Source organism: Gasterosteus aculeatus, chromosome 18 (assembly GCF_964276395.1).
Source record: "Gasterosteus aculeatus chromosome 18, fGasAcu3.hap1.1, whole genome shotgun sequence".
NCBI lineage: Eukaryota > Metazoa > Chordata > Actinopteri > Perciformes > Gasterosteidae > Gasterosteus > Gasterosteus aculeatus.
Window position 1 is genome coordinate 8,802,607 of NC_135706.1, and position 15,128 is coordinate 8,817,734.

Sequence of the window (15,128 nt, forward strand, 5' to 3'; positions counted from 1 at the left end):
TGTGGAAACTCCTAAAAACAGGTTTAAATGGTTTATTTTTTACATATCTGGCAAAATACATTTGTTTTCAAAAGTTTCAGAAGAAGCGCAATGATGAGCAGATTTGATTAAAACCAATTGTTTTCCCTTTTTGATTTCCGAACACAATGAGTGCGGGTAGACAAATAGAATGCTGACCCAAATAAGTTATTCAAGTGTAAATTACATTTTAGACAGTAACTCTATACCATGAAAAAATTTAAGCCCCCCACCTCAAGTACAGCATGCTGCCCTTCAACAGCAGTTTCTCTTACATATTGTCCTCAACTGGGTCCATGTAAACATTCTATATAAAGCCCTACAGTAGTCGGTTTTGATTCCAACAGGGTAGACATGGACAACATTGTTGACAGGGATTCTTCCGCTTGTACTGCAGGGCCCTCTTGACATTGACATTGATTTTCTCAGTATATTCCTGTGTGCCACACACATTGGCCTCTATGTTATTCACTTTGGAGCTCTGCTCCTCCACCAGCACGGCCATGTCCAGGAACAGGTCATGGACCTCCTTCAGCCGGACCTCCAGCTCCACCAGCTCCTTGTGTCTGCCTTTGATCTCGCACATGGCCCAGCGGGACGAGCGTGCACCTTGCAGGCTCTGGGACAGCTCTGTCCATCCCTCGCCACCTTTGTCCACCATCCCGTCCAGCTGCTCATCTGTGATTTCAGTCCCTATTATAGAGGCCTGCCTCTTGATCCTCCGCCGGCAGGCGCTCCTCTGCATCTCCTCTGCCTCATTGTAGTCATTCATGGCCTTCCGGAACAAATGGGACAGCGTGTCATGCTGAGCTCGGGCGATGCGACTCACGGCAGAGTTTGGACCCTCTCTTTCCTCGAGCTGGCCGCTCTCCTGACCCAGGGCCTGAAGGCGGATGTGCAGAGCCCCCCCGCGTTGCTGGATCCCCCTGGCAATGGAGTCAGAATCCTTTTTGAGTAGGGTGAGGCGCCGCACAGAGGTGCCAAAGCGCTCGTTGTTTATCGTCAGGCGCTCCACCTCCAAGTGGAGTAGGGAGATCTCCTTGCTTATGGAGTGGGCCTCCTTCAAGATGTCGTCAATAGGGGAGGTGTTCTCAAACATCACCGCCTGTTGAGACAGCGTCCCCTTGTCGACGTCGTACTCGTCTCCATATAACTCGGGCTCGTAGTCCTCCAGCTCCTCGCTGATGGTCTGCAGCCTCTGCAGCATGTCCCGCATTTTTGCCTGTGAAACCAGTGAAAAAAACAAAAAAATAATTAATTTGAGCTATTTGCACTTTTTTGTGTCTCTAAAAAATAATTATGTTAAATAGTTCATAATTAATTTATCCAAGGAAACTACACGCTAATCCATAGCGAACATGTCAGTATTTTACAACTACAGCGACGGTCAGTTTGTGTGTGGCAGGTTCTCATTCTCTCAGGTGACAACAATGACAATCGACGCGCAAAGGACTTTTTTTCAAACCAGGAAGACGAAAGATGTTATCTTATTAAAAAACCTGCATTTCTTTTTGAATGTGGGGCTCAGGCAAAAAAATACTGTTGCATTATTTACGTTTTAGTATTTCTTCTCCATGTCCATTTTGTCAATAACACTGCGACAAATATTGAAAATTCTCAGGCTTGCATCAATCTGAGATTGATTGTTTTATAGTTTAAGCCTGAACACAGAAAAAACATTTCCTCATACCACAATAGTACAACATCATTATTCCAAAAGCTGCCCTACAGAATGATAAAACCATTAAATGGGATCTTTTTGAAAGTCATTCATTTAGCTTTTTTCACTGATTAGGTCAAATCACACACTTCTCGTCCAGGTGCTCCTGCTCCACACATTACTTTCGAAAAATTAAATGAACAAAATTCAACTAGCTTACCTCTCGTGACGGCTTCCACAAAATCAAAGTAAGTAGATCTCTTCAAAGCGTTTGGGGCACATTTATTTGGTCTAATGCGCTTGGAAAACATATATTTTTAAGATGATGAAAGAAGTCATCCGTCTGCTGTGTTCAGTGTGTGTGTGACAGCGTTGTGCCTTCCCACTGCAACTCTCAATACTTCCTTGAAGGAAGACGCCTTCCTTTTTATCATTTTTCTAGTCACTTCAGGGTGGATTGAGTAACACGACATTCCTGTCAAATCATGCATCCAGGACAAATGATCGCAAGAAAAAAAAACATTTTTTTAAAGTTTGAGGAATTTGACTTTAAGGCCATGTCTTTTAGTATGCTCAGTACTTAACTAAAGAGAGATATTGCTTCTTGTAGAAGTAAGAAAAAATATTTTGGATTTTGGGGTGAACTTTCCCTGCATCTATTTGACAGGCTACACTGGGCAAATGCAATTTAAGCTACCGTATATGTTTGGCAAGTGAGGACACTGGTTTAATTAGAACCTGAAGCGTGTCTGGGATTATTGGGATTATTGGGATTCAACACACCTGTGATTAAGCGGCTGCAACCCACATTTTATTTTGCGCTGCCCCGTGTGAGTCACTGATTTAAAAATTAAGGACTTTATCAAACTCTACTTTAATCCAACCAGGTCTTTGTCATATGTTGATGTAAATTTCATGTTTAAGAAGAATAAAGCGACACTCACATTGATTTTAATATAACCGTTTATGTAATACACACATGCCACCACAAAAGAAAGAAAGCAGTTATAAAATATTCGTGGAAAGTAAGAGATTTGGATTAATCACATCCAAAAACGAGATGGTCAATATAAGATAGTGGTGGATTTTAAGCAGATGAATAGCAGTTTACTTTTAAATAAATCAATTTCTTAAATTATGTTAGTATGGCAGAAAAACGGACAATCTTTATCAAGAACACTAAATTGTACAATTTCTTTGAGCCGTACATCAGGGACGTTCATTCTTTCACATTGTGACAAAGTTCACCTGATTCACTTCTTCAGACATTAGGAAATAATCTTAGGTAACAACAGGATTTATATGTTTTTTAGTTTACTGCATCTGAAACCAGCCAGCTTGTCCAGCTCAAACTAAATCCTAAACAATATTGTCAAACAGTTTGTTTGAGCCCTGGGGGCTGAATTCTGATTTGAGTTAGTAGATTACATTACTTTAAAATACTTTTCCCTTGTCTCTCAATCTAGACCGTTTTAACCCTTCATTGAAACTCTTTACTTCCTGGTAAGGTATCAGCTTGACTTTATTCTAATGATACAGAAAATTGATGTTATCCTTCGGACTCCCCCTTGTTTTTGTCTGTACAGCAGACTGCATATTCCTCTGTCCCTCTACAGTCATCAGTCGACACATGGGAAACAGCTACAAAACATCTTTTTAAATGGGTTGTTCTTGTTATGGCGTTGGGCCCTGCCGATTTTGACCAGGGCCTCCTTTACGTTCTCGTCGGTTTTCTGAACGTTGGTTTGGATGCTGTTCAGCATGGGGCCCTGCTCCTCCACCAGCAGGGCGACGTCCAGGAAGACCTCGTGGATGCCGCTGATGCGGCTCTCCAGGTCCACCAGCTCTTGGTGACGTTTCTCAATCTGGGACAGCGCCGATCGCGCCGTTTTCCCTTCAGCCATGACGTTGTCGTTGAAGGTGTTCCACTGACCTTTCTCCATCATCTCCTCCACCTCATCCCCAGTCACCTCACGTCCCACCACCTCCATTTGCCGCTGGATCTGGGCTTTAAGGTTCTCCCGGTGGCTCATCTCGGCCTCGTTATAGTCAAACATGGCATCGCGGAAGCCGTTGCTGAGGGAAGCATACTGGGTTCTGGCGATGCGCGTGACGGCAGAATTTGAGCCGTGTTCTTCTTCCAGCTTGCGGGCCGAGTCGTCCATCTTCCGCAGGCGGGCCAGCACATCCTCAGCACGACCTTTTATGTCGGCGCCGATAGCGTTGGAGTCCCTTTTGATGATGCTCATGGTGGTGACGGCCTTGGTCATGCGAGAGTTCTGCTCGCGAAGCTTTTTGACGTCCAGGCGGATGAGCTGGATCTCCCTGTGGATTTCCTGTGTCTGGGAGAAGACCCCGTCCAGGGCAGGGCTGCTGTCGTACACCACGGCCTCGTGGGACAGCTCCTCTTCCAGGTCCACGTTGCTCAAGGTGTCGGAGACAGTGGAGTCCGCATACTCCATCTGCTCCACGTGGCCGTTGGACATTTCCTGAAGGTTGCCGAGTCGGTCCCTCATGGTCGGGCCGGAGGATAAGCGAAGGCCACAGACGTCAAGAGGATCTTCTCTGTCCAGCTATCGTTCCTCTTCTACCACGCATCTGTAAAGGGAACTCATTAAGGATGGCTGTCGTGAAAAAGAAAAAAAAAACATATTAGATTCACAGCTCGTGAATTGAATATGGCTTGATAAAGCAAAAGGCAAAAGAAAAGGACACAAGACATCCAAGATCCTTACAGAAAAAACGTTTTGCAAGTTTAAAAACACACCCAGTGTCTCATTCAAGCCAGCATACCTGTTTAAAGGCCTTTCCCTTCAGCCACCCAGCACTGGCTTAACAGGTTCGACAAAGAATAATCAAATGTGTTGTTCCTCACCAGACAGTTCGTTTAACTTGTGATCCGTCTGACGTCTTTATCTAGATTTCTTCTGTATCTAACTCAAGCTTAAGAATCTGCAGTTTGAGTAATACAGCAAAATAAACATTTCCCATGACAAATTAGGAGGCCTGTTGACATTAAAAGGCTTTTCAAAATCCTGCTCCACCAAATGTTCTTACCCTATATTGTTGCAGTCTTTTTCCATTTTTATCAATATTACTACAATACTCAATTCTGTTAACACAGCTTTTTAATTATTAAAAGGACATCCACCTGCTCAGTCTTGTTAGTCTTGTTAAAATGTCAGAATTAATGCAGCCATGTTGTGGGTTTCTACATTGGAGACATTTAGTTTGATTAAAGCTTTTTAGAAGATAAATGAATGCCATGTATCTATATAAAATTGCGACCACAAGACGCATGTGACACAAGCATGAATCATTTCATACAAGCCCAAAAGAAAAGCTTCTTACCTGTTGTGCTCCGATGAGAAATGACATCAAACGTTGTCCTTTAAAGTAAGGGGACCGAGGCGCCTCAGCACCATGCCAAAGCCAAGAAGTCGACTGTGAGCAGGAACAAAGGCCCCTATGCGCAACAGCAGCTATCTCTGGAGGCTAAACTGGTATTCAGCTGTGGTTTTGTTCGGGTGGTGGATTGCGCCACACCATGCAACTGTGCTGCTGTGACTCCAGGAATGAAAGCCGGCTGGTTTGGCTTTTGGAGTGACGCTGCATGTCAGGAGCGTCAATTGGATGGGAGGAGGTGTGTGAGCAGCTGGTGTGTGTAAACCAAGTGAGTGCCAATTTGAGCCACTTTATCCTAATGAAGGTGAATTGTATCAAAGCGTAAAGAGAAGCCCAGGACAACACAGGACAAGTGATTTGATGAGTCTCAAATTTCAAACTTTCACACTTCACTAACTTGGATTTCTTTCTGCTGTATTGGACTGTTGGCCAATTAGCTCAGTTTGTTTAATATGGCATAGCGTCCTCTATTGACACACATAAAGGCTTTTTGCAAATGTCAAAACTTACGACGCACTTGTTGCCAGTCTATCAGAGGTCACCTGGTCAATCGCATTCTATTGATTCCAATGAGACTCATGATTTGCATCCTTTGTTTCCTTTGGTCATATTAATTAGGCCCCCTCATGGAGCGCCTGCAGTGCTTCCTTTGGTGTAGACTAGAGGCTATGCTTAATGTTACTGTATTCAACGTGTCTCTGCGTGGTTTATAATTTAGAAACTTGCTGCATTGACATGTATTCATTGAAGTTGCTCCAAGCTGCCAATAAGTAGTCAAATGCACAACATTCAGGTCCTTTTAATGACTGGTTAAATGACTCTTTACTTTGGCCTCCACCCTGTCAAGCTTTACTCGGCATCTTTTTTTCCCCCAATGCTGCTGTTTTCAGGGCACCTGGTGGTGAACAACATGTAGGACTTCTTCCAAAATATTTCAGTCCTGTCGCTCTTTTACTATCAGCTGTTGTGTTCAAAATGAAGAAATGCCGGACGGACAAAGGGCATCGCAGATCGAAAGGTTAAAATTTAAATGAATTTAATAAAAGAAAGGGTGATAAAAAGAAGATCTCAGCTGAGGAGCCGCTGGTCTTTGCAACTAACAGGCCACAGGGCCCATTGACCCACCAGTACCTGTCTGTTGCCTCCACCAGCGAACTCGAGAACAATGGTTGCCTACAGGTATTTATACCGATCCGTAAAGGTGTGAAAGTTAGTGTCCACACCTCTGGGAGTGGTCTTCTGGTGAGTTCAATGTAACTCGGATTTTGAATGTCTCTGAGTCAACACCAGTTGTTGTGCTATTGAGTATTACACGCATGCATTCCAGGTGATTACATTACATACAATCATAACTGTACATTGATGTTATTTGATTACAGTTGCAGAATTACAGTGGTTTTACAATATTGCCATTACTTTATTGATTACAGTTTCAGAATCATGGCCGTATTCTGGTGTACACTATATGCATTTTATTAATTTATGAACCGGATTGTCAGTTTATTTCTAATATCCTACAATCCATCCCTTTACACCAATTTTGGTGTAAAAACTAATCAGGCGGACGACCATCGGTTCATCAAATTCCTCAGTTTTGTCAGATGTGTCGTCTATACTTACGAATAGGGACATAATTTGTTTAGCATAACGTTTGCCCCAATATGATATGCTTGATCTTACACATTCCAATCATAACTTGTACATCTGGACACCACTTGTTAACTTGTACCTGGCACAGAACAAATACTCCCTCGAAACCCCTTTTGGGAATAAAACGAGAAAGAAATCTGTCGGAGAGATCTTCTCCCAGGATTTAACATTTCCTCACGGATGTCCTTTGTACAGTATGAATTGACACAGGACACATTAATTTAATAAAACCTTATAGCATCATGGGCCTGGTCTTCTTGGATGATTGCGGTGGTAATGACTCTAGTGAGAAGACTTGCTTTCGACGCAAGCCCTACGGTGGCCCTGAAGTGGAAAACACAACGACAAATAGGAAAACTGTCGGTTATCTCCGATCCCCCTGAGTTGGTTTGATCAGAAGGATCGCAACACGTTGATCAATTAAAGTCAAAAAGTTAACATTCATTTAGAAGAGAATAAGATTACATGAGCAATTCTCCGCAGATACATCTGGCTCTATTGCTTGCAAGCAAGAGGTCGAATACACAAGCACGTATTTCATCTGAGCAGTAAGAACGCTGAGTTTTTATAGACATCGAAGGCCATGCTCAGTGCCAGTTACGAGAAGCTGCAAATCAGGTTGAGATAAGAACCCAGGTGAAGATGAGGGTAACACACACTGTTCGAGCGCCTGTGAGAGCAAGTTAACTCCCTTCTTCAGACACAGCTGCACATGGAAACCTTAAATCTTTCTGCTTTTGCACATCAGGGTCAAATACAGACACTTGAGACATGACTTTAGCACAAGACAAATGTTACAAAATATTTTACCATTACATGCATCTCACAAAACACAACAGCAAATAGGAAAACACAACGACATTAACTTGTTACGGAAGAGGTAGGGCCTTATAGCAGGAAGCAGAGGACGGACACTTCTGATTGGACAGACGGACTGTCTTTTAACCCTCTTAATCCAAAGCCTTTCGCCGGCAACAGAAAGTGACATGGTGGATTGACATTACCGTGACTCCTTAACTCTTTGCACAATCGGATTCTGAAAGCTGGAAAATGCAGATTTCTAGATATTATGGCAATCAATAAATCCGTGGGGGGGCTGAGAGCCTGTGACGAGCGGTGGAAGTGAGCGCAGCAGAAAGTCACGCAGAGACGGCGGTGTTTTACGAGTGTCTTAGACGTGCCTTACTAGGATTTCACCGTTGTTTTACCGGTGTTTTCTTGTTCAGTTATATTTAGGTGTTGTAAATAAAAGGGGGGGGGGGGATGCCGCGGACGCTACGGCCGACACTGCTCGGAGACCGGAGTCCGATTCCTTGGGGTGAGGAATTGGATGTGTGGGGGGAGTGCGTGACACTTGAGAGCTCTGTATAAGATAGGACAGACAGTCCGCCTGTCCTATCAGAAGGGTCCGTCCTCTGCTATAAGGCCCTACCCTTTCTGTAAGGAGTAAATTTCATTGTGTTTTCCTATTTGCCGTTGTGTTTTGCACTTCAGGGCCACCGTACGAGCCTCGCAAGCCTCCCGCAGCGCACCAGGCTGCGATTGGTCCGCTAACTACGTCCTTTACAGAGTCTCACATTTCCGCTTTCATAGCACAATACCGCCATTATTAAAACAAAGAATGTTTACGAGAGAACGGATCAGATTGAAGAGCTTTTGTTGCGTGAATGCGTAAATATGACCACTTCTACAACCCATAATCTGAAGTCAATTAAATGAAGTTTAACTTAAATAAATCTAGTTGAAAGCGATTAAACCATTCATATCAATTCAACTGTTCAAACTATATTAACCCAACACAATAACATAGTGTAAGAGTAACGTAATTGTTTAGCATAGAGAGAAACCAATTTAATCTGTGGAAATCCTTTCCATGATTTTTTTAAAAGCCAACGAATAATTTTTTTGAGTGCACCTCTGCAACAGTGTGTTCCCGCCAAAAAAACAACTGCCCCCGGATGAGAAAAGTGCCCCTTCTGCTAGAGCCTTTTCTGTCTTAAGTTGAGCTACATGACAGTCTGGTGAGGTATATTGTGGTATATTATTAGTGTAATGCTGATTATGCTTTAACTCTGTCAGAAAACAGTAAAAAAATGTTTGTGTGTTAACAGCTGCATGATTAAGTTACATTTGATTATTATGCACAACATCGTTTATCTCATTTACAAAATTTGCAGCATAATGCCAAGAAAAGAGAGTCCAAAAGCAGGACAGGGACCAGCAGCACGACCGTTAGTTGTCTCTTCATGCTGTTTCTCTGTTGTCTATAGCAACAGGCGGGATTATTGTCTCTAGGCTACGGAAATGTGATGCACAACGTTTGGTGGCTATTTTTGCTGAAAGGCAGCTCTTTACTTAGTATTTGTAGTTTGGAGGCTTCCGCTAACAACACCCTCGGACTGTAACATTATTGACGATAAAGTACAGCCTCTCCTACCTTATTGCTTGAGTACAATATGCCTGGTTTTGTCTTTTTTTGCCTGTTATTCATTCATTTATACACTTTGAATTAGTTTGTTAACACAAATAAATATACAAGTTGATGGGGGGCAACACGGTGGCGTGGTGGTTAGCACTGTTGCCTCACAGCAAGAAGGTCCTGGGTTTGACTCCGTCCAGTGGCCTTTCTGTGTGGAGTCTGCATCTTCTCTCCGGGTACTCTGGCTTCCTCCCACAGTCCAAAGACATGCTCTGGGGATCAGGTTAATTGGGGACTCTATATTGCCCGTAGGTGTGTGAATGTGTGTGTGAATGGTTGTGTGTCTCTTTGTTAGCCCTGCCATTGGCTGGTGTACTAGTGATGGGAATTCCGGCTCTTTTGGCTCGGCTCACTAAAAAGAGCCGGCTCTTTCGGCTCCCAAAAGGCTCTTCGGATTTTTTGGTCCTTAAATTAATTTATCACCAACAATAATGTAAAATTATGCACAATATGAATTACTAATGTAAAAAAAACACTATATCAAATGTTTATTATATAAATACACTTTTATTTATACAGAGTGCTAAAAAAAATAATTATTCATCCATCTTCAGCCGCTTATCCGGGGTCGGGTCGCGGTGTTCCTTCCACTGCCCGATAACCTCCTCAGTTGCGGTCAACAGGGTCCCATCCTTACTGTACACAGCTTGGATGGTTCCCTGGATGGTCTTCCAGAAGCACTTTGGTACTGACTGAAAGTCCTTCTCCATAGTTAACCCGAACTCCTCCTATACTCGCTGCTTTGCCTCCACCACGGCAGAGGCTGCTGCCCTTCGGTACACTGCAACTTCTACAATGTAAATCCGAGTCCCACCGGATATCATAACCCGGAAGGCCTCCTTCTTCAGTCGGACGGCTTCCCTGACCACCGGTGTCCACCACGGGGTTCGAGGGTTACCGTCCCTTGATGCACCTAAGACCTTGAGGCCACAACTCACTGCTGCGGCTTCAGCCGCAATTCAGAGAATGTGAGCGAACCTCCGCCGGAGGTGTGAGTTGAAAGTCTTTTGGACCGGGGCCTCCTCCAGACGTTCCCAGTTCACCCGCGCTACATGCTTGGGTTTACCGGGTCTGTCCCGAGTCTTCCCCCGTCCTCTGACCCAGCTCACAACCAGATGGTGATCAGTTGACAGCTCTGCCCCTCTCTTTACCCGAGTGTCCAGAACATGCGGCCTCAGATCAGACGATACGATTACAATATCGATCATTGATCTTTGGCCTAGGGTACTGTGGTACTGTGGTACCACGTACACTAACATCCTTGTGTTCGAACATGGGGTTTGTTATGGACAATCCGTGACTGGCACAGAAGTCCAGTAACAAACACCCGCTCGGGTTTAGATCAGGGAGGCCATTCCTCCCAATCACGCCTCTCCAGTTATCTCCATCGTCGCCCACGTGCGCATTGAAGTCTCCCAGTAGGACTATGGAGTCCCCTACTGGAGCCCCTTGCAGGACTTCATTCAGGGTCTCCAAAAAGGCTGAATACTCTGAGCTGTTGGTGCATATGCACATACAACAGTCAGAGTTTCCCCCCCACCACTCGAAGGCGTAGGGAGGCGACCCTTTTGTCCACCGGGGTAAACTCCAATGTACTCAGCCGGGGACATATGAGTATTTTTGAACCATTCTTAGTCTGGCCCCTCACCTGAGACCACTTTGCCAAGGGTAACCCTACTAGGAGCACAAAGCTCCCAACAACACAGCCCTCAGGGTCATAGGGACACACAAACCTCTCCACCGCGATAAGGTGATGGTTCCCCAGAGAGGAAAAAAAAGAGTAAAAAAATAATAATTAGAAAGTGCAAAAACAAATAACTATTTACAAATTAACTTAACTAACTTTTAACTATTTTAAACTTTTAAGTATTAAAAAGTTAACAAATTTAAACTGAAACAACATACAGAACCTTACAGAATCACACAACAAAATATAAATTAAAATGTGTAAAACAAAAAGAAAAAAATCAGCATCCAGAGTTTTGTCCTTCAGCGAAGATTTACATTGAGAAAGACCAAGTGCCTCAGCTTTGAGGGGTTGATCCTGTTTCTTCTCTCTGTAATTATCTGCCCTCTACCCTGAATAGTGTTTTTTTTTGCCGCTGCGGCACGCTCACCTAGTTCAAAGTTCTTTCAATATTCATATCGAGGCGGTAAAGTTTACAAGAAAACTTTTGGTCAGGGGGGGACATGGACGCTATGGTCCAGTGGGGGGGGAGCGTGCTACAAACAGGCCAAGTGATTTAAGATGTGTCTTGACATATTAAGCCACACCGCTGAGTTAAATGGTCGTTTTTAAGGAAAACCCGATGCACCGGGAGAAAACCATAGCTGTTATGGCAATGGGATGCCTAATTACCTTGTGTGCCCTGAAGGGTGCTCTGCAGTTCCTCAACCTGACCTGATCTCTTAGGGGCTCGGAAGGGTCTGCACTGGAAATCGATGGCTCTGATGTGACCCATGGGTCTGATGCCTCTGCTGGGCTGTCGTTCTATTAGTGTGAGGTGGTCCGGGAACTGCGCTGTCCTTCAAAAGGGAGACCGGGAGATTTGCTGGGACACTTTCTAGATTGGTCGTTGTCTTGCTTTTGGTCCTCCTAGAACGACGCTGGTCTTGCTTCTGGTCCGGCTCTGCGCTGCTGGTCCTTCTGTGGTTGGTCCTGGTGCTTCCTTTTGGTCCACCGAGTTCAATATTCTTTCAATTTTCATATCAGGGCTGTCAAGGGGAGGGGGTACGGGGGGGACGCGGATGCTGGGCGGACGCTCCGGTCAACTGGGGGGGGGGGGACTCTGGTCAAGGGGAAGGGGGTACGGGGGGGACGCGGACGCTCCGGTCGACTGGGGCGGGGGGCGCTCCGGTCGACTGGAGGGATGCTCCGGTCAACTGGGGGGTGCGCGCCGGTCAAGGGGGAGGGGTACGCGGACGCTATGGTCAACGGGGGTCCTTTTGGTCCACCGAGTTCAATATTCTTTCAATTTTCATATCGGGGCTGTCAAGGGGAGGGGGCACGGGGGGGGGAAGCGGTCGACTGGGGGGGGCGCTCCGGTCAAGGGGGAGGGGGTACAGGGGGGACGCGGACGCTCCGGTCGACTGGGGCGGGGGGCGCTCCGGTCGACTAGGGGGGGGGGCGCTCCGGTCAAGGGGGAGGGGGTACAGGGGGGACGCGGACGCTCCGGTCGACTGGGGGGGGGGCGCTCCGGTCAAGGGGGAGGGGGTACAGGGGGGGACGCGGACGCTACGGTCGACCGGGGCGGGGGGCGTTCCGGTCGACTGGGGGGTGCGCGCCGGTCAAGGGGGAGGGGTACGCGGACGCTATGGTCAACTGGGGGGAGGGCGCTCCGGTCGACTGGGGGGGACGCTCCGGTCAAGGGGGAGGGGTACGGGGAGTGCCCTACTAGTTTTTCACCATTGTTTTACCGGTGTTTTGTTGTTCAATTATATTTAGGTGTTGTACATAAAAGTAAATAAAAGGGGGTGGACGCCGCGGACGCTACGTGGGTGGGGTGGTGGTGGGGGGGGGGGGGGGGGGGGGGGGACCGCATGAGGAATTGGATGCGTGGCGGGAGTGCTGCAATCCGTCTGTCCAATCAGAAGTGTTACTCTGGCTCTGGTGACATGTGGAGCAGATAACAAAATGTATGGCCTAGTTAAAACAACTTCAATTTTTTCGGGCGAATAGTGTTTTTTGCCGCTGCGCCACGCTCGTAGTTCAATATTCTTTCAATCTTCATATCGGGGCTGTCGAGTTTTCAAGAAAACTTGGCGCGACATTTTGTTGGGTGTGGACGCTACGGTCCAAATCTAATTAGGCGCCTTTTGCCAGGAGTGTAATTATTTCAGACAGTGCTTTTGCTGTGGCAAATTATGCTACATTAGCACAGTAGACACCCATGTACGGTCATTTTTAAGGAAAACCCGGAAGAAAACCATAGCTGTTACTTCAATGGGATGCCTAAGGGTGATTAGGTGTCTTGTTCGGGACCAGCCGGCGAGGGTTCAAACCACCAAGGCCTTTTCCGGTGCACCCTTTCTACATGCGACGGAGGACACTTGCTCCTCGAGAACATCCAATTGTCTGTTATCGATCTCGTTCTCTGCCCTTATTGCCTCGTTGCACTCTTTCAGAGGTGCTTCTTTAGCGGCCTCTTCGTGGAGCTGTTGAAGTTCTCTCAGAAGGTCGTCGTTCAGTAGCTTGTTGGCGTTTTTAACCGATACCAGGGAGTTGTAGATACAAGTCAAAACATGCGTTCCCTGAAGGCTGCTCTGCAGTTCCTCAACCTGCCGCTGCAGAGTGCAGTTTTCACCCATCAGGGTTTCGCTCTCGGACTTTATTGCGTTGTTTTTTTCCTCATACTTCTGCTCTTTTGAGAACTTGTTTTCCAGGGTCTTGTGTTGCTTTTCGAGAGTTTTATTCAGTCTGGTTGCAACTTTTATATCTGTCTTCATTGATTTGTAGTTTGCCTTACAGGCGTCAAGATCTTTGAGACTGTTCATTAGACTGAGGATATTCTCTTTCCACTCATTGTTCTTCAGCTCCAAGGTGTCTTTTAGTTCCCTCTGTGCGTCATAGCCAGACTTCCATTCTTTTTCACTGAGTAGCTTGTTGGTGGCCTCCGTGTGGGCCTTAATTAGCTGTCGCTGCTGCGTCTCCAGAACAGTCTCCTGGACGTTCAGTTGCGCTGCCAAAGATTCTCTGGACGTGAGCTCTTCGTTGAGGTCCTGGATTTGCTGTTTTAAATCATTGGTTGTTCTCTCCAAAGCGTCCTTACGGTGCATTGCGTCCTCATTTTGATGGCGTTGGTTTACAAGTTTCAGGTTTATTTGGCGTTTTTCTTCCCGCTGAGCCAAAACCTGTTTTTCTAACTCCTGTGTCTCTGCAACCAATTCCTTATTCTCGAATTGCAGACGTTTGTAATCCAAGTTAGTCAAAGCGGTTTTGGATTCCAAGTTCTTCACCAAAGACTTCATCTCATCAAGCTGTTGGGCACCTCGTTTACTGGCCTCAGATAAAATGTCACATTCATAGGTTACCTTTTGCAGTGCGGTCTCCAGGAGCTTAATTTTTTGGTCATACTCTTCGTTCTCCTTTGTAATGGATGCAGCGTCAGACTCCACACGTTTTAAGTGGTCCAGCTTTCTCTGCTGCATGTTCAGCTCCACTTGTAGCGTTTGATGTTTCAACAACGTTTCTTTGTTTAATGCTTGTTGGTCTCTGTAGATTGAGTCAAAATGTTGATGATTTTTGACCTTATTAAGGAGACTCGTCACCTCCTTTTGAAGGATTTCACATTTTCTCCTAGCAATGCCTTCCTCCTTCCTGTGATCGGCAAACTTATCATTTTTAACCTTCAAAGATTCCCATCCTGCAACCTTTATTCCGCTCATGTGAATTTTCATTCGCATAGACTTAAGAACTTCGCTGATTTCCCTCAGGCTCATATATTCAGCGTTGACCTGTTCAGATGACTCTTCTGGTCCTTGGTTTGAAAACGGCAGATTCGTTGAATGTCCTTCAGCCATTTCTCCTGTTTGATTTAAATGCTGGTTAAAATACACGATGCAACTTAAAAACGTTGTATTGTCAGTGATCAAAGGTTATGAACTGATAGAGGACTGAGACGAGAAAGCATGCAGCTCTCACAAAGTCCAGTGAAGTTATGAGTGACAAGTGGAACCTTGTTCAGATCAGATTACGGTGACATCACATTCTATTTCCTTTGATGTTAGACATGACTTTCTATGATGTCACTGGCTGGTTGCCTTGGCAACTACCTATGTCATAGGTAGGGGGGTCATGAAAGAGAAATCAGTTTTTTTAAGCTTCAAAAGTCATATATATATCAGGATATATGAGTAAAAAATACAAACACTTTCAATATTTCAAAATATAAACAATAGAAGTTAAATTCATATTTT

At 45.4% G+C, this 15,128-nt stretch overlaps 2 protein-coding genes across 3 annotated transcripts; both read right to left on the bottom strand.

Annotated features, from left to right (window-relative positions):
* Positions 1–18: 18 nt before the first annotated feature.
* Positions 19–2,383, bottom strand: LOC120808387 (syntaxin-11). Its single transcript, XM_040161278.2, has 2 exons — positions 1,899–2,383; positions 19–1,240 (listed from the first exon to the last, which is right to left on the bottom strand). The coding sequence occupies exon 2, from the start codon at positions 1,232–1,234 to the stop codon at positions 338–340; it is 897 nt and encodes a 298-aa protein (XP_040017212.1). The 5' UTR covers positions 1,235–1,240; positions 1,899–2,383; the 3' UTR covers positions 19–337.
* Positions 2,384–2,623: 240 nt separating this feature from the next.
* Positions 2,624–6,019, bottom strand: stx11b.1 (syntaxin 11b, tandem duplicate 1). Of its 2 annotated transcripts, none has more exons than XM_040161277.2 (2): positions 5,030–6,019; positions 2,624–4,276 (listed from the first exon to the last, which is right to left on the bottom strand). In XM_040161277.2, exon 2 carries the CDS (start codon positions 4,192–4,194, stop codon positions 3,298–3,300), a length of 897 nt encoding a protein of 298 aa, XP_040017211.1. In that variant the 5' UTR covers positions 4,195–4,276; positions 5,030–6,019; the 3' UTR covers positions 2,624–3,297. The 2 variants fall into 2 exon arrangements, with proteins under 2 accessions (XP_040017211.1, XP_040017210.1); XM_040161276.2 differs by having other exon boundaries at positions 2,624–4,302; positions 5,030–5,326.
* Between the last annotated feature and the right edge of the window lie 9,109 nt (positions 6,020–15,128).